Source organism: Corvus kubaryi, unplaced genomic scaffold, assembly GCF_017639235.1.
Source record: "Corvus kubaryi isolate FWS band 111438036 unplaced genomic scaffold, C.kubaryi_AGA036_p1.0 37266, whole genome shotgun sequence".
Lineage (NCBI taxonomy): Eukaryota > Metazoa > Chordata > Aves > Passeriformes > Corvidae > Corvus > Corvus kubaryi.
Window position 1 is genome coordinate 7,220,043 of NW_024581081.1, and position 26,659 is coordinate 7,246,701.

The following is a 26,659-nucleotide window of genomic DNA, read 5'->3' on the forward strand; positions in this document are numbered from 1 at the left end:
TCCTTCTTCCCCCACTTATATATAGAGCATGATGTCATATGGTCTATATACGTGTCCCAGCTGTGTCTTCTCCCAACTTCCATGCACCCCTAACTTTCTCCCCAGCACGGCAGTAGAAAAAGCAGAAAAGGCCTTGGCTCTGTGCAAGCCCTGCTCAGCAATAACAAAAGCATCTCTGTATTATCAATCCTGTGTTCAGCACAAATCCAAAACACAGCCCCATACTCACCACTGGGAAGAAAATTACCTCAGCTAAAACCAGCACACACAGTAGTCCTCCGCTGCAAACCCTTGCCTTGTCAAGAGTAAGTAATTCTATATCACTTTGCTGCTTTGGTGTGCTGAGATTTCCCTGTTTTGGAGCTGAAGTAACATTTTTCTTATCTTTTTCCCTAATCTCTTGTGCTCTTCTTGCTTGAATTATGTGAATTTGATTAAGAGTTTAAAATTCATATTAATAATTTTGCTTGTTTGTTAATTGGTGATACTTTTCAGTGTGGAGAGGATCCATTTTATGAATTAAATGTCTACCGTGACTGACATCAGTCATACATCCTTCCTCTTTCCCAGGAGTAGGTTCTTGGCTTTTGGACCTGGAAGCCTATACAATTTCTCTTGAAGATATTGGTCCTAACGTATGCTTGCATTAATGAAGGGAAGATTGATACAATGAGCTTTGGTGGCTTGCTTTTAATAGTTTCCCATTTCCTATGCAAAAATGCTTTGGCTATGACAGAATATTTTTTGTAACAGCTCCACTATGCTTCACAAAGAATGTTCAGCCACTGACCTCATCCTAGAATTTTCAGAGGGAATTTGAAAATAAAATCCAAGATCAACAATATAAGGATGTATTTGCAGTGTGCTGTAGCTGCTGAGGAATTAAATTTGGACACTGTCAACCTAAAGGACAGTGGTTTCATCATTCCCTTCAAATAACAAGGAAAACATGCAGGGTGTAGTAGTGTTAGGTGAGAGGCAGTCTGAAAACTAGGGACTGAGTTTGAGAAATTGATTAAAGAATATCCCTTTACACAGAGGACTGTTTCCAATAATTTTATGTAACTTTTCCCAGTCTTACTGAGAAAAATAACTGTAAACTCTTCAAAGTGCTTCTCTTTGCCCTTCAGCATCACCTGTGCCTTGCCCAGCTCTGCCCTGCCTTTGACTTCTCTGTGAGCTGATTTCATGCAAACCTCAACCCATTTTAGCTGTGAAGATATGACTCTGTGAGGGAAGGGAGGGATAGCAAAGCTCTTTGTCACCTCTGGGTCCATGGCATTTAGCTTTTGCTCTCCTACCAGATGCTCTTGGTGGCTGCATGTAAGTGAATACATGTAGTGAAAAAGAGCTTCTCCCTTCTGAACTTGGCAAGAAAAGTGTTCAGAGGTGGATGTGTATTTTCTTACTGCTACTCTTTTCCAATGCATCCCTGAAGACAAGATTTGAAACCAGTTTGTGCAATTACAGAGGCTTAGTCATCTCTCTTGAGTGGGATTGCCATCAACAGTAGTAATGGCTGTAGTGCAGTCAAGGAAGATGAGGATGGATGCCTGACGCCATTCTGCCTGCTCTCCACCAGTGCTGCTAAATCCTCCTGTTCTGTCTTTGGGTGATAATTCGCACAAAGCCCTGGCTGGCCAATTAGATAGGAACTTGATCGTGATTAAACAAGTAGAAAATAAAGTATTGCCATCTGCATAGCATAAGTGTGAAGATGTAGGGTAGCTCTATTTTGCATACAACTGGGACAGTTTTTCCTGCTAGCATTTGGAAGCTTTCATTAATTAATGTACTTACTCCTGGAAGTGTACTGTGCTAGTCTGGGGAGACACGTGTGGCCCAGCAGCTTCAAGTGTGCTGTCAGCAGCAGTGCAGGGTTTTTGTAGGTAGCAGGGTCCAGCCAGGGAGGACCTGTAGACCTTGCCCTTTCTCTTGCTCTTTTTGATCCAGAACAGGATTTGGCTCCTGAACTTACATGACTCTGCAACTACAGCAGGTCATATGGTGCCCTTGGATGTTTCAGAGGAACTCCGTAAGCACGTGGCTATTGACATCGGTATTTGGCCAATGCTCTCGTTTTTCCAGGTGTGTCCTGGTTACAAAAGTTGAATTTCAAGGTACATTCCTACATGATAACAATGTATCACCTCTCCCAATTGTACCTCTTCTAAAAGGTTATTTCTTTGCCCTGTTTTTTAATCATTATGTATGCTTAATTCCTGTTTGGTCAGTGGCGCACAAGATGATTCACATTCCCAAATTCCCTTGATGCTGAAAGTCTAAATCTCTCATCCTTTCAGACAGAGAATTATATTTTAAACTGTTTGATATCAGGGAAGAGAGGTGAATAAAAATGATAGGAGAATTGTGAATTCCTTCTATGTGCTTCCTAGCACTGTGGTCAGAGAATGTAATAAGCAATAAGAGATCAGGCTCATTATTCTAATTGCTTTGCAATAAGAACACATTCTTCTCTTGGTATAAATAGCCATTGCTGCTCTTGCAGCAGTGTGGATTTGTGGCAGCTGAGAATGTGGCCTCAATGCAAATGCTGTGCTTTCTTCCTGTGGCATACTTTTAGAAACAAGTGTATTCTCTTGGATAGAACTGGTGGTGACTTTGAAAGCCACTAAATGACTTCCATTTCTGTGGAGGTCACTAGAGTTGGAGGCTTTGTGGAGTTCAAGCTCAAGAAAGTATTGAAGCTTGTGTAGCAGCTCAGCTGAACAGGGCTTAGAGGAATACATAGATACTGAGATACACGTTTTCCAAAATCAGGGCCTAATTCGTGCCTCTCCTTTAAATCTAATTTGGGATCAAATATTAAATAGTGCAGAAAAAATATTTTATTCCAGCAATTCCTATCCAACCAAAATTAATGACATTGTGGGGCTTTGCCGTTATTGCAGGAGCCAAAGGCAAGCAGGATACAGACTGAATTATCAGAGTTAGTACCAAGCTTGAAGGTGTTTTATCAGATTATGAATAAGGTGAATGATAAACTAGGTTTGAGAAGCTGGCTTTGTGTGAACTGCTTAATAAGAAGAATTCCCTGGTAGCTTTCTCCTCATCTATCAAGGTTAAGTTTTTTAGTCTTAGAATAGATTATTTGTAATAGATGTTTCAGTGGAGGTAAGGGCAGAGGACCATTCCTTTTTTCAAAGAGAAATAAATAGCCCTGAAAGCAGGTAGTAAATTTTTACATTATAGATTAGGTAATACAGTAAAAATAAACTCTAAAGTAAATATAGGGTCAGAATTGAATTATAAATGCTCTCAACAAGATGCCTTCCTTCTTCCCTTGTAAATTACTGAATTTCCTGCACCTGGCATGTTGGTCCTGTTCCTGCATCCACCCTGTGTTAAGAATTGAAGCGAAAACCATCAGCTGCAGCAGTCTGTAATTTTGTGTTTCCAGTGGAGATAATTTAAGTATAATGCAATGACATTGAATATTGGTAAAAAGATGACAGCCCATGATTAAAGTTCTGCGCCAGGTAAAATAAATGGCTGGAGAATTGAAGAGAAAACGACGAAAGTATTGTTTGATATTGTGTGGTATGTTGTTTTTTAATAACACTAGTCAAATGTTTATTGTTGGTTTTAAGCACTAGAAATATTGTTTTTAACAGGCCTTTCAGGAAACAAAAAGCAGACATAAAATATGTACATTCCACATAAAATTCGAGGTGATAGCTCTGTCCTTAAGTTGCCGTATCAGGGTGGGGTTTTTTTAGAAAAGGTGTCAATTCTTAGCAGATTGGATTTAGATTTCAGTGCTAAACTTCAGTATCCTGGATGCAGTAGGTAATGTTTCACTGAGTGGAAAAAATTGTGGATAATGAGTATAATTGATAAGGTTAATTTTTAAAAATACATTGGCAGAAAACATTGGCAGATATATATTTATTCTGTTTTTTTTGTTTACTGAGATTACTGTGAGGGGCCATGTATTTTTATATGAATTTACATATTTGTTGTTATTAGTGTATCTCTATATCTTTATGAAAAATTCTGCACAGAAAGGAATTTTTTAAAGAAATATGAAGGCGGTTCAAGTTAATAGCTTTTGTGAGATGTGAGAAAATTCCTTAGAAATCTTAGAACCCATCATAATAGAATGTTTATGCTTTTTCCTTAATTACACAATTTATAGAATTGGTGGTGTAGCCTCATTATGCATATATACAAAATGTCTTCATCTAAAGACACTACCTGGAGCTACCACAAGTAATAGAATGGCAGGGTTACCTTCTGGGTAACAGAACAGAGAGGGGGAGAAAACAGAGGCAGTGAAGAACAGACTGAAGTTTTTAACTGAAAGAGTTGTCCCTGCTCCCAGACTCACAGAAATACACTTTTCCTGGAGTGAAAGTTCAGATATGGGCAAGCAAAGATGTGAAAGAAGCAAGGACCATGCAACAGGCAGCAGCTGTCCGAAGAAGACAGTGCAGTGTTTAAGTGGTCGCCTTCCAGCATGGCATTGTTCCTTTCAACATAGTGTTACACTTCAGTTCCATTCTCTAAGTGTTTTTTATGCTGGGCATAGGGTGTCTACAGTGTTAAATATCTCAGACGAGCAGGTGTCTGAATGTATTTGGGGTTCTCCACTAGGACTGGTCTGAAATTTGGCAGATGCGAGCAAGGAGGGAATTGAACTGTTGCTCTTCTTTTTGCTCACCAAGCCAAGAAGTACTGGAAGTTTGGAACATGTTTAGAAATTGATGCTGCTTGAAGTGAATATGGTACATGTTCACTTCAGCTCCTAATCCCAACACAACTTAAAAGACTGTGGTGGGTGTTCCATAGCAGTATTGTGGAGGTTAGATCACTCAACAAGGACACAGGATATCTGGTTCCAGGTGCTCTGCCTCCAGATTTACTCTGTCCTGAGATGTGGATGCCATAGCCACCACACTGAGGGCTGGTTTGGAGGCTCTGCTCTCCTTTTACCTCAAATCTGCCCCTGTCTGCACATTTGCTTCTGCTCCTGGGATGCTGTAGAAAGCAGAGCCACTGCCATCACCCATTCTTCCAGCTGCGTCAAAGTGGTGTCTTCACCTCTGTGCTGCACTGTCATATCCTGTCTGGGTGCACTGGATGTCTTTTGAATCTGCCTGATGTGCAGAGAACTTGACTGTGGCTATGAAGTGTAGATACTAGAAAAGTCAGCCCAGAGCAAATTTTTCAGGTGTTGAAGATACAAAAGTCCAGAAATTAGATGGGGGTTGTGAGGATTTCTTTCTTGGGCTTCTGTGGTTCTGGTCCAGAATATTCTCTAGTGGGTGAAATATCACATTTAAAGAGGGAGAGCTACTTGTTGTTTTGTAGTTAGTATTGTATGTTTTATAGAGGAGAAGGCAAGGTTGGAGAAGCAAGCTGCTATTGCTTGTGCCAGGGGAAAAAAAGGACTGCAAGCTTCAGACTTTGCCTGGGAGTTTTAGCTATTCTCCAGGGTAGAGTAGGTTGTTAATCTGACGAGGGAATATGTGGAGTCTCTTTCTGGGAGTGAGTCTTGTTTTCACATGGAGAAATGTGATAATAGTGCTGAGCAGCAAACAAGGGTTATCAGTGAGCTTTGAAATGAGGGAGTAGGAAGAATGTCTCCCGCACTGGGAGACAGCCACGCGATTGGAATCATACGAAGTCAGTTCATTAGATTTTTGGCTCCTGTGGAGAATGGAGAGGAGGGACACAATGCAAGGAATTGAATTCTGAAATTGAGATTACATTGAAGGTGTTTATAGGATTAGGGAGACTTGCAAGAAGGGGGTTAAAAAAAAAAAAGGTTTTGATTTCAGATATTTAGGGAAGGTGACTTTCTAGTGTGCAGGTGCCTCAAGGGGAAACAAAAGTTTTGCTGTTTGGGCAGAGTCCACATTTTCTTTGTACTTTCTCCCTTATCAGTCTGTCATTGCACACCAGTCAGGTGGGGAAAACTGGATTATGTGCCTCCTTCCCCCAGGAGCCTCATGTGAGTCACTGATTGGCACACTGTAGTCCTTGGTATGTTCCACAGGTTGGCTGTCGGTATCTTAAAATATAACAGCCCTTATATATATAATTATATGACCTTTGTATAAATATAAAGGTTAAAGAACAAGAACTGATCAGGCTGGAAACTTCTATTTTTTTTAAATGAAGAAGAGAAGTAAAGCATATTTCTGAAGTAGTAAATACTTGTTAAATATAAGAAGAGTTAATTAATGCATTACTGCGAATTAGTATGATGAATCAAATAAAAAGGGGAGGCTCTACTAAGAGCGAAGCAATACCGTTGCCTTTTTTCCTCTAAGTATCATTAGAGGATACTTTCTTTTGCTTGTCTCCTTTGTTCACTGCACAGCTATTGCCTTAAGAAAAGGAAACAAAGACATTGCTAAATGTTGAGTGAGAAGAGCTCATTCCTTCCCTGTGGTGCAAAATATAAATAGAAGCAAGTGACCAAAATATAGAGAAACTTTCCCTAGTTTGTACAATAGTTCAATAAAGAATGGGGATATTGAACAAAGTCTTTTGATTCCCATTGGCATTTTATGCAAGCCTCAAAAGTTTCCAATCATTTAAATTGTCAAAATGAAAATCCCTGTTGTTTCTGCCAGACTATTTTTATTGCATTTTGTTTGCTGTTTTTGTCAGAGAAAACTGCTTTTAGGGTCAGTGAATGCAGAGTTAAAATATGTGCCAGGTGTTGGGAGAAGATAAGTACATGGTTTCCTGAATCTGCACCTTAATGTGGTTCACCTATTAAAAGGAAGTAATCTGGAATATCTCTTCTTAATGATGGTTGATCTCCCCTCCTAAGTTACCTTTTGATTATGCAGTTTCTGAATAGTTGTCTTACTATGTAACCCTTTAGCTTCAGTCTCACTCTCTTGGCTTTCAATCCGAGGGTTCTTACAGGGATTTCCCTTGAAATAAGCAACCTCATCAACACACAGCGTTGACCTCAGGGTGTTATAAACCACTCGTAACAATTCACTCACCAAGGGGCATTCCTGAAAACTATAGATGATGAGAATTACAACTAGTGACATCTTCCTGTGTTGATTCCAATATGCTTTTGAGGAGGTTTTGCAGAACTTTGTTTTGGTTTGGGTTTTTTTTTTTTAAATAGAGTTTAATATAAAATCTTATTTCTATTTTTACACAGGCATGTTTTCATTTAGACCACAATGTTCAGGAACTGAATGTGCCTTTTGTATGTATGCAGGGCCCTCAATAAAGAAAAGTCATGTTCTCATAGTTCCAGTTAGCACTATAAATAGCTTTAGAATAATGTTGTGCTGAGAGCCATAGAGAGCCCCCATTAATACCTCCCAGAATCCTCATCAAAAAATCCTCCTCATCAAAAGGCAGAGGAGCAATGTTCTTCGGAGCTCAAGAGAGAGAACCCTTGCTGGATATGTCTCTTGACATGAATTTCACCCAACATCACAAGTAGAGGGAAGATATCCTTTTTTACTTCTTTTACCCTTTTACCCTGGTTGTGTTTCCAGTAAAACTACTTGAGATTTAGTAAAGGCAACTGTAATTACAGTGTCAATTGCCACTTTATGAAGAGGACTCAAGGATAAGCCTCTCTGTTCTACATCCATTTCCTCCTGCCCATAAACAGCTCTGTTTCTCTGACAGCTCCTTCATCATCATCAGCTTGACCTAATGCAGAATTCTGTCTGCTGCGTCCTTTTGTGTTGCTGTGGATGTCTCAGCCATTCTTCAAGTCAGCTTAGGCCTGCTCTTGTAGATTCTTTTCTGCACAGTATCCTTGAGGTAAAACCTGTCCCAGCTATCCATGCAGCTAAAAAATTACTCACGTAGAGTCTTGCATCTCACTTACTTCACCATCAGTTTCCCTGGCCATGACTTGACAAAAGTAGTCTTGTCCTACTCTCATTCATTCAAAATGAACAATTCTGTCTTTTTTTCCATTTCACTTTGTTTTTCTCCATTGACTCCCTCTGTTCTGTCTCATTAAGACTAAATACTAGCTTCCAGTGTCAGGGCTGTTCACAATCTTACACTCCCTACTCAGTTTTTTTGGTTTTTTTTTAATATGAAAAGGCTGACTTTCCTCTGTAGATGTTAAACCACATTGGTGTCAATCACTTGCCCACTGTATTCTTATACTAGCATCTCTTTTGTTCTTACATGATTCCTTTGGGAAGGGATGGAGATCTTGGATATGTAATGACATGTTTCATTGACCTCCCACAAATCCTTAAAATACTCATTCACTGTGAAGCCTCAGTGTTCTTGACACCACTTAGATTAATCAGTTACTTGTGTAACTAATTAAACTGTTGTACTGTAACTAACGTGCCGTGTCCAGTCCACTGTGTTTCTTTGAACATCCTCATCTGTATCCTCGCTCTTGCTGATTGGAACTTAAAAGTTGCCTTGGGAAAAAGGCCGTTATTGTAATGTGTTTGGTGTTTGTACAAAGCCTGGCACTGACTCTTGGCAGTTCAGAATCAGTAGGTGATTAAGGCATGCTTTGTGTCTATGTAAATGGTTGATGGATTGTGATTTGTTGTGGATTGCAGCAGATTGTTCCAGACACCTTCATTGAACTTGCCACATATGCCACTTTGATACTTATATACAGGCGTATAACACCTAGAGGTGTTGATACATAATGAAATATTTATAAGTATAGGAATAATGTAAAATCTCATCCAGACTTGATCCATCATTTTGAAACATTTCATACCTGAAAAATCTCACTGTGTTCAGTACAGCCACCCATGGAGGCTTCATGGAGACTGCAAATGCACTTTTAGAGTGGACTGAAAATGAATAAGCCAATCTCTGTAATTCAATTGAGTTTAATTTTAACACCTGATGTAAAAGCTAAAGTTTTTTTGTGTGCTGGGGACAACATAATTTTTAATAATCGTTTGGAATGTCTCTGTGTTAGCTATTTGCAGCTTTAAAGTAATTTTCATTCCAAAAGTGTGTTTGAAGAATGCTTCAAGGCACTGAATTCCAAAATACAGACTAAAAGGTGGAGCCTTCTTATGTTGGGCTTAGATATGTTCAGAGTATCTAAGTGTATGTGCATTCACTGGTTTTAGTTGGAAAGTTCAGCATAACATCTTAGCATCTTAGCTCAAGATGTATCAGTTTTACAAAGATACCATGATAAGACCATGATGGCCTTCAAACAAAAGCCATCTGTTAGCAGTAGGTTCAGTAATTGCTGATTACTAAAATGTGTTTAAAACTTAGACACAGACAAAACCACATTGACCAGTGTGCTGAGTCATGGCCAAATAACAGCCGCCCAGGCACCATTATGCTGTACTATTATACATGCTGTTCATCTTCCCCACTGTGAAATACTGCATACATCACCTTCTCTGCCCTAATTTTGTCAATAAAGCTCTTCATTAAATTAAGTAGCCAAAACAAGTTATCCATTGCAAATTCTGATTTAGGTCTCTCGAGTGTTTTTTAGCCTTTAATAATAAGCTGTCTATAGATGCAAAAAAGCATTTTCAAAAAGCAAGTAAATGAGCTTATGTATGTCTGCAGGAAAATGTTTTGACTGTGTAACTATGATAATGTGATTGACAAGTAGAGAAACAGTGGGGGTTATTTTATTTTTCTGGCTTGGTAAGTGAAATGCTACCTGGATGGAACACAGACATGTAATCCAGTGAAGCATTCTTCCCTTTCTAATTAGTGATACTTTGAACTCCTTGGGGGAGACCAATTTGTGGACCCCATGCTGCATTATGCTTTCAATAAACATATATACTGACTCTTAAGCACAGATCAAATAGCTCAGCTTCTGAAGCCTGATTTTGCTCTCAGTCTCAATATATTGCTGAGTGATTTTTACGGCTTGGCATTTTGTAGAATTTGTGGAGTTAAAAACATACTTGTGTTAGATTAATGATCTCATTGTGAGAAGTGCAGCTCCTTTATCCTTTGTCTGGGATAAAAGATAAGCTGGTATTTAATTTAGTCAGAAAAGTTAAAATCAAATGGTTATTTTTCTTCTTTTAAGTCACTTATAATTTCTCACAATTATATAGTAAATGATATAATTTGAAAAAGAACAGTGAAAAAAAAATTGCCGTTATTAACATTGAAATCTGTCTGGAAGTGTGTATTGCCATGGGAAGAGCTGCTTCTGAGTCCCATCCCAGGCTCTGCTATACTGTAGCAGGCAATCTACTCATTTGGTTCCTTAGAGACAACATGTTTTAAGTGGAGATGTGACCACATCACTTACAAACAGTGTGATGTTAGTGTTCAGTTCCGAAAAGCTATCTACACTTAGAATTCCCATTTATTTCAGGTGGAAATAACTCTTGGATGGATCTCAGGAGTGTTATTTGTAATGTACATGTTTGAGAGATGATTAATGGATGAAGAGTTTATAGAAGTTTGGTATTTTGAATTTACTAACACTTTTGGTTTTGTTTTGGTGGCATAACAAAGTAGAAGGAAACCAAAGCATGTTAGTAAGAGGTAAGGACAACACTCAAAAGTATAAGACTGAAGAAAAGGGAGACTATTTTGGTTTAATCTAATCTGATTCACCAGTGCTGAAGCAACCACATTTTAGTCTAATAAGAAATTTAGTATACCTATTTTTCAAAAATTAGAGCTGATGTAATACAGTAAATTGTGTGGTTTTTCACATATAATCTTCTACAGTGAATTCAGCCAAGGCACGTGGCTGCAGGATGACAGGCCTGTGTGTCTGACAGTGTGAAGGAAGCTCTGATTATAATGGCAAGACCCCTGAACCTGTGTCTGAACAGAAGAAAGCGTCATGTTTGCCATACAGTTGGAAGCAACATCTTAACCCAAGGAGGTTTTCCTGTCATCGACTTCGTAATAGGGCAATGATTTTATTGCTTTTAAGTTTGATATAGTAATGTTATCTCTGTGGGAGTATTTGAGGTACTTAAGTTTTTTGGATGTTTTTATTTTTCTGTCTATAATAAGCATTTACCCCAACTGTTACTTGAAATAGCAACTATTCTCCCTGAACTGCAGTTTTATTTTCTTTTGGCTTTTATTTCAGCTGTGGGAGCCAGCTGCTCCAAAGAGTGTGGGAAGCTGACTTGGAGGCCTGTCAGCTGTTGATCCAAGGGTTTCAGCTGAAAGAAACCAGTTGCTGTGTTTTTGAGAAAGAAGAGAACCAAATGGATGAGATGGAGATGACTGCTGATACCCCACCTGATTCTGAAAAAAGAAAAGAAGGTCACTTACGAAAGGGCACAGAGCGTGGTGCTGTTTCCTGCTGCAGACACAGGGAGCTGAAAGAGGTATCTGAAGTAGTCTGCAGCTGCATTTCAAGGGATACTGCTGGTTTTCCTTTTGAGAGGAGGAGTTGAATCTTGGTGACGAGTCAGCAGGGCAGGTTAAATATGAACTTAACATCTGGCTTCCAATCTGGAATAAAATAGCTTATTAGCTTCTCAGAAGCCCTTCAACCCTTTTTCCTTTTACCATCAGTCTTCTTAAAATGCAGAAATTATGCAGGCAATAAATACAGAATGTACATCAGGATTTAAAGGAAAAATTACTAAGTATTTAACCAAAATTATCAGTTGTTCCTCATCTCACTGACAAGTTTCATTCTGAGTTGGTTCTGCTGACTTGTTAGCCTGGATCATTGTTAGCTGACATGAGGAGAGAGTTAGGTTTCCTCCCTTAGTGAAATCGTCAAAGACTTCTGAGCTAATAGATGCTAATAGGCTTGCAGCATCCAATAGATATTAAAAGGAGGAAAAAATCATGAAGCTTAGAAGGTTTGACAAATTTCTTTTTAAGTTTTCATGTTCTGATCTGGAATGCTTGAAAAATCAACCACTATCTAATAGTCTTTTAACTGTACTGCCTAGGTAAACAAGCTGTTAAAAAAGCTTCATCACCCAACAGCACCACTGTGACAAAAAGACCCTCCAACAGCAGTTGTTGGTTTTATTACTATGGAATTAATTTGAAAAAAATTTAAATTATGCTTAATTGCATCTGATGTTAAGAGCCACTGAACTGTGGATTGCTCTGAAATCTGATGCGTAATTTTGCATTTGCACTGGCTGAGACTTAGTGGAAAGCAGACCCTTATCTTACTGTACAATCTCCTCTTGTTAGTAAAATTCCGGTTTTATATTGGGCTTCAGTAGTTCTTGCAGTTTTTTCCCAGGGCAAATGCTTTACAGACTGACTTCACATAGAGAACATTTTTATTAAAAATGGTCAGCTTGGCTTTGATTCCACCCCCGTCGCTCCCTTTTCATATGTTTTATGAGTCTGCTGAACTAATATGAGGAGTTCTGTTGGTTATGGAAATCTGTGCTCCTCTTTCAAAAGTGCTTAGAGGCTCTGGAGTGTTTGGGATTTTGTGACTGTTTCTGTAGCACTCCTGATATTTGTGCTGTAATTATCACCTCTTTCACCCCTGCAAGTCCAGATTGTTTCCCTGAAATCAACCTTGCTATCCAAGAATGACAACTGGGCAGCTAAAGTGAGGTGACTTCTGGTTCTGGAGAGATATGCAGGACTTGAGGGATGGTTCCCCATATCTCAAATGGAACAGGAAAGTGTATTTGCAGTGCTTCCAATTCAGCTCCTCCTTTGAGCTTGCTTTTTGATAATCTCCTCTCTGTCTCTATCAGCCATAGAGGGAACTTAAGACTATGCACTTCACCCACTGCTCACTTCACCTAGGTGCTTTAACTTTGTGGTGTAAATGCCTTTGCCTGGGATCTGACTAATCCTGGTATCCTGAATAAACTCCATTTTGAGAATGCACTAAAATCCATTCAGAAGCTGATGTATAAACATGAAAATGTCCATCAGGGAAGGACCTGTGGAGGTACTCTATTAAATTTTCTGTTGTTGTTTTCTTTCTCTGCCTCTGTCTTTTGGTTCTTTTACTCAGAGTTTGGATTGAAACACAGGAGATGCAGAGTTGTTCTTTGGACTCAGGTGTTTATTATTTCTTATCTATGGTACAGCTGCACAGAATGTGCCTCTAAATTAACAAGGTGGAAATGGCCCCTGTGTTCTACCTTCCAAGGTCTTTTAAAGCCCAAACTACCCAATTATGGAATGCCAACTAATTTTTTTTTACTTATAATCCAATAACTAACCATTCATGTTCTGCACTGTGGGTTTTTTGAACCAATACCAGATCACCCAGGCTTGTGAAGAAAGAAGAGCTAACCTACACCCAAAATCCTCCATCTTGTTACATGTATATTACTATATCCCAGAAACCTAAATTTTCTACATCTCTACATATTCCACCCAGTGTTATAACAAACTTCTTTTTTAATTACACAGCAACAACCTCAGTGCTATCACATAAAAAGGGAAGCCTTTCCCAAGGCCTCAGGTCAAATGCAGTGTGGTTTTGAGGATCACTGCCTGTCAGCACTGAAAGACTGAAATTCTCTGAACCCAAGGTTCCAACAGTACTCCTCCATCTGTTCCTAAAGCACTCCTAGGACTGATACACTTGAAAGAAAAAAAGGAAGCAGTTTTGCCAGTATGAGGCTGTTCATGTATTGTCCAGTTTTTTGAGGGAGTTGAGCAACACAGCTGTATTTCATCATGGCTTACTCAAACAGCTTTCCTCTGCTTCAGTGCTGCCTGCAGCCTTCACCGTTGAGGCAAAGTTATGTGCCACTGATGAGTGAAACCCATTGCAACAGTGAAACTGCCCTGGCATATCGACTTTATTCTGGCTCTGGAGTTAGGGTTGGTCTGCCTGCTTTTATACTTTCAGGAGATGAGATTTTTTTCTTTATTGTGGAGCATGGAAGTTTTGCCCCCCAAAAAATGGCTTAGGTTGTAAAACTGATAGGATCTCATTAGAAGTGACAGACAGTATCTAAACTTCTAGAGAAGAGCCATAACAGATTATTCCCTAACATCTCTTAGTAGTTCATCACAAGGGAGAATATAAAAACAAGCAAAAAACCTGACACAAATCATGCTAACTTCTGGTTTTGAACGTGCCGAAGTACAAGAAAAAATCCATCTTGATTTGTAAATGGACTTGAAAAACAAACCACTTCTGAAGCCATTTAAGTGCTCTGTTATATGGTAGTGTATTTTTTATTTAAAAATAATTCAATATTTGTGGCCAAAAAAAAAAAAAAAGTGGTGTTGTGCTTACTCTCTCAATTTAGCCGTTTATATGACTGCCATAGAAGAACTTATTCTTGTACATTAGCAGGGAACTTTTCATAGCCATTTGTCAGCAAGTGAGGATACCTAATAGAAAAGCATGTATTTGTCAAAATACGTGGTTTCATATTATTTAACAAGGCTGTGGTGCCCCTGTGAGAGGAGTAGCTTGCTGTGGTTGCCATGTTTCTGGGATGACTATCCTCTTCAACTGTGTTACAACCTCTGTTCCCCATTAGGGAATTTCTAGAGAGCACCACTGGCCACTGAAGCAGAAGGAAAGACTCATGTTCTTTGTACTTCGAGATTATTGAATTAATTACTTCAAGACAATATACAAAAGGCTGATAATAGCATATGTGCATATATGCCATGAAAAGTACATTTCATCCCCAGGTGATTGATTTACTTTACAGTGGAATTCTATAAATGAAGCTCTCCAGTTATTTATTGTGTCATGTAGAGCTAAGACTAGTGCCAGGTGAATATTGGTTTTGTTGATGTATGCTATAGTTTTCTTGCATGTAACTGTATCTTACTCTATAGGTTTCCTTAGAAAGCAAAAAAAACAAGCAACAAGAAACATAGCAATAATAAGAAAAGCAAAATAGATGAAAGAGCCATTCTCTTAGATCCTCAGATACTGCTTTGCAGAGGGGCCATTTATCATTTTTAATTAAATATCCTCACTAAATCATAAAATATGACATATTCTGGTATAAAAATGTGTAAGGTATAAATTCTTTGAAAATTTGTTCTTTTACTATCATGTGAGCACAGGTTTATTAACTGTCAACAGTTATTTTATAGTTTTCATAACTGTGCTTTCTAAGAGACTGCTGATTGTTTTTTTTCCCCTCAGTTTTTATGTGGTAGACTGGCATCCCAAAATAATTCAGTAAATCAAGCTTCTTTTATAACACTGACTGTTAACTAGGGATGAAAATCAGATGCAATGGCAGCTCAGCTTGTTGAAACATCATTAATGATGTTTTGGTGAAAACTAAATAAAGTGGGCCCAGCAAAAATCAACCTGTGAACCACTCTGAGTTGCTTAAATTAGATGTGCTTCTCTCAGTGGCAGATAATTCATTAGACTATCAATGTTTTTTTTTTTTTTTAAAAACACTGGAGCAAAGTTGCAGACAATATTGCTACCCTCAGTCATGTGACAGTCAGCTTGTCTAATGTATTTGATACAGATTCTTGAATTCTCACATAAGTGTGTACGTTCCAGCTTGTAGCTGTGTTGATGAAATTAGGGTGTCCCATCATTTCAGACTTTTTGTGCTTATTTGGGCTTGATTTTCTTCTAAGTCTCTGAAGAATTTAAGGGGAGTTTCAGTTTTCATCCCACAAATGTGCCACGCTTTTAAACTGAGTGAGGTGGAAATTGCAATGATAATTACTACATGGCTAGATGCATATCTGGGTGATTTCTAAAATATGCAGTACTATTTCATTTCTCTTCAGACATTAATGCCTGCTTGTTCCACTCCTTATAATATCTTGCTTTATTTTTTTCCTTCTTGATAATGTATGTGTAAGCAAAAGCGTTTATAAAAAGCTTTTAAAAACAGCAAAACCACCAGTGATAACTAATAAACGGAGAGATTTGTGTGTGCTGGGACCTTCCTAACAGCAAGTAACCTCATGAACATGGGTGTGCGTGCACCTGCAGGCTTGAGTTCCTGACCTGTCCTTTTTTCTTCTTCTGCTCTCTGGCATGCTGTGCAGTGCTTCCTCTTAATCACTATGAAGGAAAGAAACACCTACTAGATTTCAAGAAAATTGAGGTGATTAAAGTTACAAGGTAAAATCCAAAATTCAGTAGTTTTGCCTTCTGTAAGTTAGCATTTTTGGTAGTTGTTCCATCAGAATTGTTTGTAGATAATTTCTCACTTTTTCATCATGAAAGAGATAGAGAACAGGGATGAGAGTAAGGCCTGCTGTCTTTTCCTCTCCTCTACATACTTCAGTCTGGCCATCTGGGATGATGTTTTGGGGTCAGCTGAAGATCACTCTGGTGTTGGAAAAACGTTCTATAATTGTAAGCCTTCATGTGTTTAAGTTTTAAAAAGGTACCAAGGTCTAAGTAATACCAAATGGACCATCATGAAAAAATATTTAATGTGGTGTCTGCCATTAAAAAGAAGTTATCACAGAACATGATACAACATTTTTCAGAATTCAGTGGTGGCAAGCATCAAGAAAACCTTTGTGAGCAGACTGTAACTCATTACTGTGCATTGGGATGGCCTGTGGTCCAGGAGGCAAACGTGTAATGTGTAAAGGACAAAGCCTTTTGAAAGCTAAATAAACTGTGCATTCATCTGAGCTTTAATTAAATGGTGTATTTGTGGAGCTTAGAAAATAATTTGGAAATTTAAAATTTAATCTTAGTTTTAAATGTCAGCATTAAGCATTAGTGAAAGTCAGCGTTTGCGTGTTTCTTGCATTGATCCAAGCTGGAAAGGATGGCAGTGGCAAGAGGCAGCTGGCTTGTACACAATGGTCAGATCCTCACTGGGCAGCCACATGTGGAGCTCTGCAGCACGGTGCCCCTCTGCTGCATCTGAGACTGGGGTGGAGTGTCCGCTGGTAAAAATGCCAGCTCTTTAGGTAGGGGTTGCATCTCAGTAAGCTTAATGCTTACATGTAATTTAGCAGTAAAAATACCATCAGAAAATTAATATTACAGGCAAGACAAATTTAAACCTCTTTTCAGATTGATTGCTGAAAATAGTATCCAATAACAATTGTGATTTTATGGCAAATTAATGATTTTGGACTTTTATTGTGTGTGTGTGTGTGTGTGTGTGCATACCAAAGCAATATCCCTATCTCAGTTTATTGTCAATAACACTCTTACGTGTGATAAGTATTAATGATTTCCCAATGACATCAAACATCGGGAACATCAAATTTCTTTGCTCCTCAGCCAGTCAATGAAACATTGGCTAATTTCTTATAGACTTCACTAATGAAGGAAGTTTTGAAGGAGGAACTGACTATAGTTAGTATTTGTTACCAATAGGAAACATTGATGGGGTCTCTCATTTCTCCTGCCCAAAACAATTTACAGGGTTCGTACCAAAAAAAAAAGTCTGTAGACTCTTGAATGGTGTACAGATCTGCAAGAGCTTGGTAGAAAAGTTTGTTTCAATCTATAGTTAGTCCTTCAGTTTTAGAGGCAGTATTCCTTGTGGGTTTTAAGTGGGAAGCCAAAGCAGGCTTTAATAAAATGTATTCAAATATAGTTTTAAATATTGGGTGGCTGCCACTGCTCCATTACAGATGCAGTTTAAATCTTTCATGCATGTGAAGAAAATTGATGCAATTGTTCAGCTTACATAACTTTTTATTGTGCTATATGGTTTTTATAAGTTCCATTAAAATCATACTGTTTATATAGCATGTATCTACTATATACTTAATAATTTATCTCTAACAGGTTATGGAAGACATTTCATTTGGAGCAGAGGGTCATTTATCTGAGGTAAGTGTTTCCTAGGCAGTATAAAGTGGTGATATTGTACAGACTATTCTTTGTCTCAATTAGAACAAATGACTCTTGTTTTTATAGTGTTACCTTTGCTTAAAAATTGCTAGAATGTGTGAGCACTTGGGAAAGCAACACAATTACAACTAGAGTGGGTTCATTCCTTTTTTCCTTTTTTCCCATTGAAAATAATGGCATAATTGCTGAGTATTTCAGGGAGTTTATAGTTAAATCCTGTGCTAATTTTTTTAACACATACCAACTACAGGATGAACACACTGGGGTGAAGGAGTAATATTTAGCCAGGCCCACAGTAGCACTGTCATGATGCTTAAGAGTGGAACAAAATCTTTATGCTTAGGTTGTTTTCTTGTGTGCCACTAAAAATACCTTTGAATTTATTTTTGAAGTATAAAAGCAGACAACATACTGCAGCAGAATACCCAGTAACAGGAATTTCGTCTGAATGAAAATACTGGATGTTTGTAATTTTACACCATTTTCATAAATAAAAATGTGCCAGAACCTAGTTCATGCATTTAAGAAAGCTAGGATAATTGAGTAACATGAGATGCGTGGCCTGTGAGAAAAATCCACTCACAAAAAAATACAAAACTATGTCTACCTACACACTAAGAGTTAAGGTAATACATGTGTAAGGAGAGTTACCCTGGTTCTAAGAGTACTGGTTCAGTCTGGTCCATTTTTATATCGGTATGCCTTGGGTTGCAACTTACATATTAAGGAAATTTAGTATCCAAGCATTGTGTCCAGCCAGCAAATAAATTACATGGACGAGTAACCCCCAGTTCACCTTCCCTAACAGCATCCATGCCTCCTGTCAAGTACAAGTGACAAGTGTTCCGAGCCAAACAACTATTAAATAAATAAATATTAAGGTTTAGGATAACTATTCAGATGAGGCATTTCTTTAGATTCCCACCAGTGAATCCAAAGACTGTGGAGCAGCTGGAATGCTCCAGGAAAGATAATCTAGCTGCAACACCAAGCTCAGATTGTGCTCAAGGAGACTGTGAAATGAGGTCACACCTAGGATAGACTGCTTGGCTTTGTGTGAGTTCAGCATAAATGAAAACAGGAAGCCTTGAGAATGAAGGTGAACTTTGCAGGAAATGCAAATGGCCTTTCTGATCAGTGAACTTTGCTGTGAATTATAGTTAAACTGTGCAGCTGCTTGTGTCCGTAGATGACGTGAAATAGGAGCAGGTAATTCCATGGGATAAAGGGCAGCAAAAAGCCCTACTGCCATCAGGGCAAAATACTGAGGGCACCAGAGTTCACAATATACAGGGCTGCCACTATAGAAATGTGCACCAAAAGCTTAATATCTTACAGTCCTCAGAAGCAGAGAGACTTTTGAATTTTTAAGGGGGGGCGGGGGACAAAAGTGCATAAAGAGAAGATAAAGCAACGATAGAAATAAAAGAAATGGAAATACGCGAGAAACCAGGCTCTACCACACTGCCACGGCTGGATTGATGGTGACTTGTAGAGAGCTCTCCTTGAAGTGACGTGAAAGTGTCAGCAGCCTGTACAATGTCAGGTTTTGCCTAAATGTACCTTTGATGCTCTGGTCCCCTAAATTCACACTGGTCAGTCTCCCTGCTGCCTGCAGGAGAGCACCCAGTTAGTCATTCCAGATTGTTACATCTTAGTGGCTTGGGAGCAGAGATGGGAATGAACAATGCTAGGAACCACCTATAAATGCAACCCAGCTATGCTGACTCCTTGCACAGCGGGGTGTGGACACGGGAAAACAGTTTGGTACTTCGGTTTCTTTTTCCAAGTCCTGACCCACTGTGCATTTTTATTGGTAAGTTAGTAAATAGCCTCATCCTCCCACAGCAGGAGCTGGAATTGTCCCAGTGTAATTAAATGAGCCAGTGCAGTAGTGTGCTCTCATTTTAGGAAGTCTGCAATTAGGGAAGGTCTTCAATCTACTATGGATGAGAATAGGAAGACTGCTGTCAGGCCACAGCAGGGTGCTGGAAGGCAGTGAAAAGCTCTATTCCTGCCTAGATGCTTTTCCAGGGACACTCCTCTGTAGCTGTAATGGAAGATACATGAAGGGAAGAATTGCCAACATTGGACTGTAATTCTGATGAGTCATTTAACACTCGCATGTGGAGAAGGGAAGGGGATCAGTACTAGCAAAGGGAGTGTGGGAAAAGCTGTGATGGTGGGAAAGAGGTAGGTCACAGCTGGCTGGAAGGCTTTATGCCTAAATTGTTGCATATGAGAAAGTGGGGGAGTGTGTTGTAGTGTTTAAGTTTCCTAAATATATATAACCACGCTGATGGAACAAGCAAGCAGTCTGTAAGTGGAAGGTGATAAGAGCAAAAGTAATTGGGAAACAACCTTGATCCCTCTTCTGATGAAAGTTAGATAGCTACCTCCACAAAAGAAAAGCTCATCTAAACAAAACCAGGGAGACAATAGGGGGGTTTCTGTGGGACAAACTCTCTAGGAGAAGGAATGAGCAGATGTTCTTTGGTACTATCCAGATGACATCAGGTTTATAGTACAGCACCATCTTCTTTTGGTGCAGAGAAGTGCAAACACAGTCACAGACTACATACCTATGTCAGCAGTTTTTCAGTGGCTCAGAAGTTTTGAAAAGGACAGGACAAAAGTGTTTCTAAGAATGAGCTTAAAATGGTACTGCACAGCATAAGTGTGAAGCAGCAAGACCCCCGAGCACACTAAGCTGCATTAAACAAAAGACATGTGAAATGGCAAGGGAGTTCAGGGATAAGATGGATGTAAGGGAAAGGTGAAAGAAACCATGTGTGTTTTCTAATAGTGAAGGTGAATGAGAAAATAAATGGGATCAGAATTTTTTTCCTCCTTACTCTCTGTGCTTTTGGTCTTTCTAAAGATTATAAGCTGTGTCCAGTTATGTAATGCTCCTAGTATTCACTACAAGCTAGCAAGAGACAAATGCAGTAAAAGATCCAAAGGCAAATGAGATGTACTCAAGTCAGGCTAGACTGATGAAATTTCTTCTGAGCGCATAGGAGCCAAGAAAAACAATCTCCAAACCATTAACAAGCTCCTTTGAAAACTCCTAGAGGGAGCTGGAAGTCCCAAGGGATCAGTAAAAGGCAGATTTTGTGTTTGCCTTTAAAAAGGAGGTAGGCCAGGAGTTTATGTGCCAGTCAACATAATTTCAATTAGGATTAGAGTTCCAAATGGTCTTGATAGATTGAAAGAATAGTCTGAAATCAATAAGAAGGGATATGTTGAAAGACAGGTGCAAATTACGTTTGAGGCAGAAAAAGAGTCGGATTTACGTATACAGATGGTAAATAGCAGCTAAGTTGACAATACTGCAGAAGAAGAATCTAGGTTTATAGTGGACTACAAATATAGTGGGATTCATTACCTTCATTGTGTTGGAAGAAAGGGCAAATGCCATTTGCAGCTCATTACTGGGAATGTCAGTTGTAAGACAGAAATAATTACTGTGCTTAGCTGAGAATGCCAGAGCCTCCAGAGGACTATGGCTCTGGTCTGGACACCTCCCTCTGTAGAAGACAGGAACACAGTGAGGAAAAGAAGGAAAGGAATAGAAATAAAATGTTTAGAAATCCTAGTCTGGTTGAAAAGCAAAGTCTTCAACCACATAAAACATGTAGTTGAAGGAGCATAAATAAATAGGAGGACTGTTAGTTATTGTTGTGTGCTATGTAAGGGTAAAATGAAATACAACCATCTTGATTTGGAGCAGGAGGAAAACCTGCTCAGTGCAAGGGTGGTTTAGCCCTGGAGCAGCCTGTACCCTGCAACCAGAACCACCAGATCTCATGTCAGCTGCAAGGAGCCATGTGTGCAGACACCAGCTGAGGACAGTCACAGCAGGCTTGGTCACACTGCAAGTGACAGAGCAGGCTCTGGTGGTCCCTGGCTGCTTCCTGGGCAGCCTTGCCATAATGGTGCTGAGTAACATGCATTGTTCTCAGTGGCCTTCCTCATCTACAACAGCTGCCTGGGACAATGCACATGGGGCAGGAAATCTGGGATGCAGAGCAGACACAAATTGTTGTTTGTTCCTCCCCTGCACCTTGGGCACCTCATGGCCGTGCAGCTCATTTATCTGAGGGCATGTGTGCTTAGCCTGCGTGTGACTGAAGCATCTGCTCGAGCAGGACAGACACGGATGGTTGCATTTTGTTTCTAGTAATTATTTAAGATATGCCTTGGCCTAACATTCTGGAGTTTCTAGTGCTGACAATTGCCATTAACTTCTGCAAAGATCGAGGGTAAACATGCAGCACTTCTGCCAACTGTAGATCACTGTTCTAAAGCTTGTACCATAATATGAAGTATCTGCCTGTAAGGGCAACTTTTTGTAGTTGTTATTTATGTTATTTTATTTTAACTATTATGGGGGAGAGAATGTTTAGTGCAGTGAAAGAAATCTGGCTTTGACTCTGCAGAAGGTCTCCTAAAGCTTCTATTTTATTGGGATTATGATATTGCTGCTTGGAAGTAAGGCAATGCCCTTTTACAAAAGTTCCTCTGTAGGAAGAATGAATTTTAAGGATATATCTGGGAATCCTCCTTCTCAGCACAACCACCAAAGACTCTAATCCCTAATAGAATTAAAATAATCTAGCTACTACAATACCGGTTCTTCTGTATAAAATTGTTGAACTAGATTGAAGAGCACAGAAGGTGTTTGCACTGGCAAAGCTGATCAAACATTTTCCTCAAGTAATGCTGTCGAGGAGCTGTTGCTCATAAGTGACTATAATTACTGGTAAAAAGGTAAAACAAAATGCATAAGACTAAAGTGAAAACCATTACCTCTGCTCTTGATGCAATATGCTGATGCTACAGCAGTGGATCAGCTGGAACCTTGTCTGTTCTTATCATTTCTTGCATTGGAATTTCACATCTTTGGGAGAGAATGAGAATTTCTACTTTTTCTGAGAAGGCAGAAGAATTGCACCTTAAAAAGTAAATCATACCCATATTTGTGCTGTTTTCACCTCCTTAAGGGTTTAGAGGTAAAAAAAAAATACCAGCCAGCTACATTCCTTGTTCACAGAAAAATCCATAAAGCAATATTGCATTTCAGCTCTCTCCTGACTCCTGCAATCTCTCCCAGCTGCTTCCTAAAAATGCCATTAGAGCAAAAATAACCAAAGTCTTAAGACCTACAGCATCTTGTAGCATTGACATAACCTACAAGCTTGGATGAGTTGTATTTTATTAATAAGTTGAGCTTGAGGCAGAGTCCACTTTCCTCTCAGAGATATTGTTGATCAGTGTAAAATGCCAGTTTCCAACCAGGAGCTGTTCTGAATAGTTTGTGTATCACTGACAGGGGTTTTCCTGCCTACATAGACAAATGTGAAATAAAAATGCTACCAGTGATGTTACCAGGCATGAAAGGCCCTAATAGAAATCTTTTCTATCTACTTCTCTGGGCTATCAAACATTTTTTAAACAAGAGTCTGGAGGCAGAAGCTGTGGAATTGATTGAGTATTTGGAATTATTCTTATGTATTTTTGAGAGCACTGTATGTTTCTTCCATTTCCATTTTCATATTTATTTATTTAATCATATAAGTTCTGGATAATCATAATTTATATGATGGTTCTCCTGCGTTTTTCACGTGACACCTGCAAGTAAGTTCCTGAGAGTTGATGCTTGTCTAAGGTATTGGAGGAGCTTCTCATTTCAGCTACAAAGGCAGCTGGGTTATGTAGGTGCAGAAATAGTTTATCCATACACTATTATGGCTGCAATAAAGAGAAATTAAGCTGCATTACTAGGAGTTAAAGACTAATTAAATATAACCCTGATCTTACAGAGTTATTTTCGTTACTCTGCAGTGCAACTGTAGCCATTTAGTTATGATTAAATTGGTTTCAATACCTAAACAAGTTTGATCTGACTTTTACTCTTTTAGATTTCCCTGTCTTCCTATGTTGTTGTTACAACTGGTTACATTTTTGTAGTATTTATTGTTCCTTTGTCTTAATTTCCAAAGTAAACAGGATTTTTGTTACATTTTTGGACGATTCATTATGTACCATTATGTACTTCATTCAGGAAGAATACTCTGCACTTTTTCATATGCGGTAGAACGGACATATTACTTTAACTGAGAATCTAAGTATACAGTTGACAAGGGAATTAAAGCCAGTGGGTTAAAAATTTTAGTCTCTTATTTCTGAGCATGTTTAGTGCAAGACCAATGCATCAATAAAGGCCTTTACTGGAACTGCAGTGGGGTGGAAGCTACTCTCCAAGGCTTAGTACTCAAAATACAGATTAGTACTGATGCAAAGCACTGTACTCCCACAGTGAGATGCCTTTGCTGCAGAACAAGCATTCACCTGAAACCCTACAGTCTTGGGGGCTTGTTTGCTGGGTTCCTTCCTTTTGTCCTTCCTGGAACCTTTCTTTACTTGGCTGTAAAGTTTTATTTTAAAAGGGAAAATAAAATGTCAAACGTGCCATCAGATTATGTAGCAGTGCACCAATAAGTGTAATCATCCAGCTTCATTCACTATGGCTTTCAGGCTGTAGTGAAATTTTATTCTGGGTTTTAAGGATCTGTGCACATTAGAGTGAGGCCATGCTCGCAACACGGAGCTTGTTTTATCACCCAGGTATCTAAATGCTGCCTCCAGCATCTTTTGACTCACCTGAAGTTCAGTGAGGGGTTAAGTCTAAAAGGCCCATTTTGTCCTGTACATTCACTGACACTGTGAATAGGGAAAAGTCTTCCACTGCGGATTTTCACAGCAGAGCTAGGCAAATCCAGCCAGTGTACTTTTTATAGCTGCTCAGTGAATTAATTGTATTTGCATGTATGAGGTAGGAAATGTGGGGGCAGTTTTAAAGTGGAGAAAATGGATCTTCTCATACAGCAACTAATGATAGAGCTAATTGTGTGACCAATTACCTGCATAAATGTTCCTGCCATAATGGTACCATAAAAGAGAAAGGGGTACCTTACTGTAATGCATACCTTTGGACATTTGTTTATATTTAAATATACTTAATGGCACAGGTATTCAGGAGTGTACTGTAACATGTACTTCTAAAAATTTGTCTGTCTGTAGTAACTGGTGATTTCAAATCAGGGTTAGAAGTGTCATCCTGCTTGGCAAGCATGAATGTGATCCAAAATCTCATGAAGTAATAATTTTTGATAAAGGCAGTACCTGGATCAGACTAAAGTATTCAATATCTTGATGTTATAAGAGCAAGAATGTGCTTTTTATGTGTCTGTAAGATCTGTACAGGACTAATTCATTTTGTTGAAGTACACAGTCTGTAGAAAGCATCTGGTTTGAATACTTCACTTGCAGCTTTTGTTTGTCAGAGTGCTACTTAAGAGTTTGTGCAGGAATTAAAAGCTGTTCTTCCTAAATTAACTGTCCACTGATTGTGCAGCACTGAGCGTTCTTTGCTTGTTGTTCTTCTGTTTGAAATGAGGGCTATGGGAAGACTGATTTTCTTATGTGTAATTAACTGTTAGAGAAAAATCAGTGTTCAAAGGTGGAGCTTTCTCTACATGGTCATAATTTTAGATGTGCTTTCCGAGTACTTGGGGTTTTTTTTGACTTTACTGACTTGTTTAGCCTAAGACCCAAGTTCTTTTGGATGACTGTCGTCTGTTATTGCATGTGTGTCACAGAATGATTCCCTAAGAGCTTTCTATTGATACAAATGGCCTGGGTTATCCCACCCATAACAGCATATGGAGTCCTGCTGGTATGCTGAATGATAATTTAGTAGCTGGATGGAAGACTTTTCCTCATCTTCTGTCCCTGATCTTGAGAAAAAGACATTCCTAGTTTCTGCAAGGAGAATGTTTGCTTTCTCCTCCCATATTCTCGCTTTAAAAACAGTGGGTCTTTTTCACAGCCATACATTCTGTGGAGTGCTGCTGTCGATTCTCAGGTTTGGTAATGCCTGGAAGTGGCAGCTCTGGTTCTGTGTGCAGAGCCAGGGACTTGGACGTTGTGCTCCTCTGTGTCTAAGCTGCAGGGGTTTGCAACATAACCTCTTAACCAATCCACCCATCCAGGGGCTGAGCTGCAGCTGGTCCTAGTGGGATCTGATGGATAGCCATGTCTGGGAAGGGCCCAAGGAAAGCAGAAAGGTAAAGCTCTGTGCCATAACAGAGGATGTGCCAGCACACAGAGCTCTTCTGGCATTAAACTCCATGTATGCACTGTGTGATGCAAAGTGAAAGGATAGCACACAATGCAGATCTGGTAAATGTGTTCACCAAAACTCAGATTGTTTCACAATGGGCAGCATTCCAAAAAGTGTTAGCATGATTTCTCTGAAAGGCCTTTGATTGAAGGTTTGATTTCTCTTGAACAACCACTGATGTCTGGTCTTACAGCAACAGATAAGTGCAAACACCCCCAAGTATTTTTCTCCTTTGAGGAGCAAAACTTTCTGCACATAATATATGGCCACATTAGAAGCTAGCTTTATTGATGAGTGCACAGACTAGGTCTAGAGATGATCCAGTTTTCTGGATTCCAGCTGATGAATTACTAATTTTTTTTTTAACATGGTTCCAGCAGAAGTTCATCTTGGCACCATAACCTTTTCTTACAAATAACCCCTGTCATTACTGTAGACGTATGGTGCTGTGGGAGCGAGAGGAAAGGCTTGTCCCAGAGCTGCACAAATTGATTTTTTTCTTCTCCTCTTCTCATATTTGCTGCTTATTTGGGTCAATTCTCAAAGTACTACTCAATGCAAAATATATAATATAGCAATTACCCTTGTGGAGTGTATCTGAAAAAACTTATGAGAAGGACTTTGAAACTGGTTTAAAATACTCAGTTTAAAATAGAAAAAGTATTTGCCTGTGTAAATTCTAAATAGAGAAGCATTATTTTTGAAAATTGAATCTTGCCTAATGATAACTGAGTAAAAAAAGCATAATTTCATCTTGTAATGTCAAAGACTTTGATGCATTTTCT

At 39.0% G+C, this 26,659-nt stretch overlaps 1 protein-coding gene across 1 annotated transcript in view; it reads left to right on the plus strand.

Moving 5' to 3' along the window:
• Positions 1-26,659, plus strand: part of DISC1 (DISC1 scaffold protein) — a 189,506-nt gene that overhangs the window by 153,925 nt on the left and 8,922 nt on the right. The window contains 2 exon segments of the mRNA XM_042025244.1: positions 11,048-11,291; positions 17,621-17,665. Of these exon segments, the coding sequence (XP_041881178.1) occupies positions 11,048-11,291; positions 17,621-17,665 (289 nt within the window).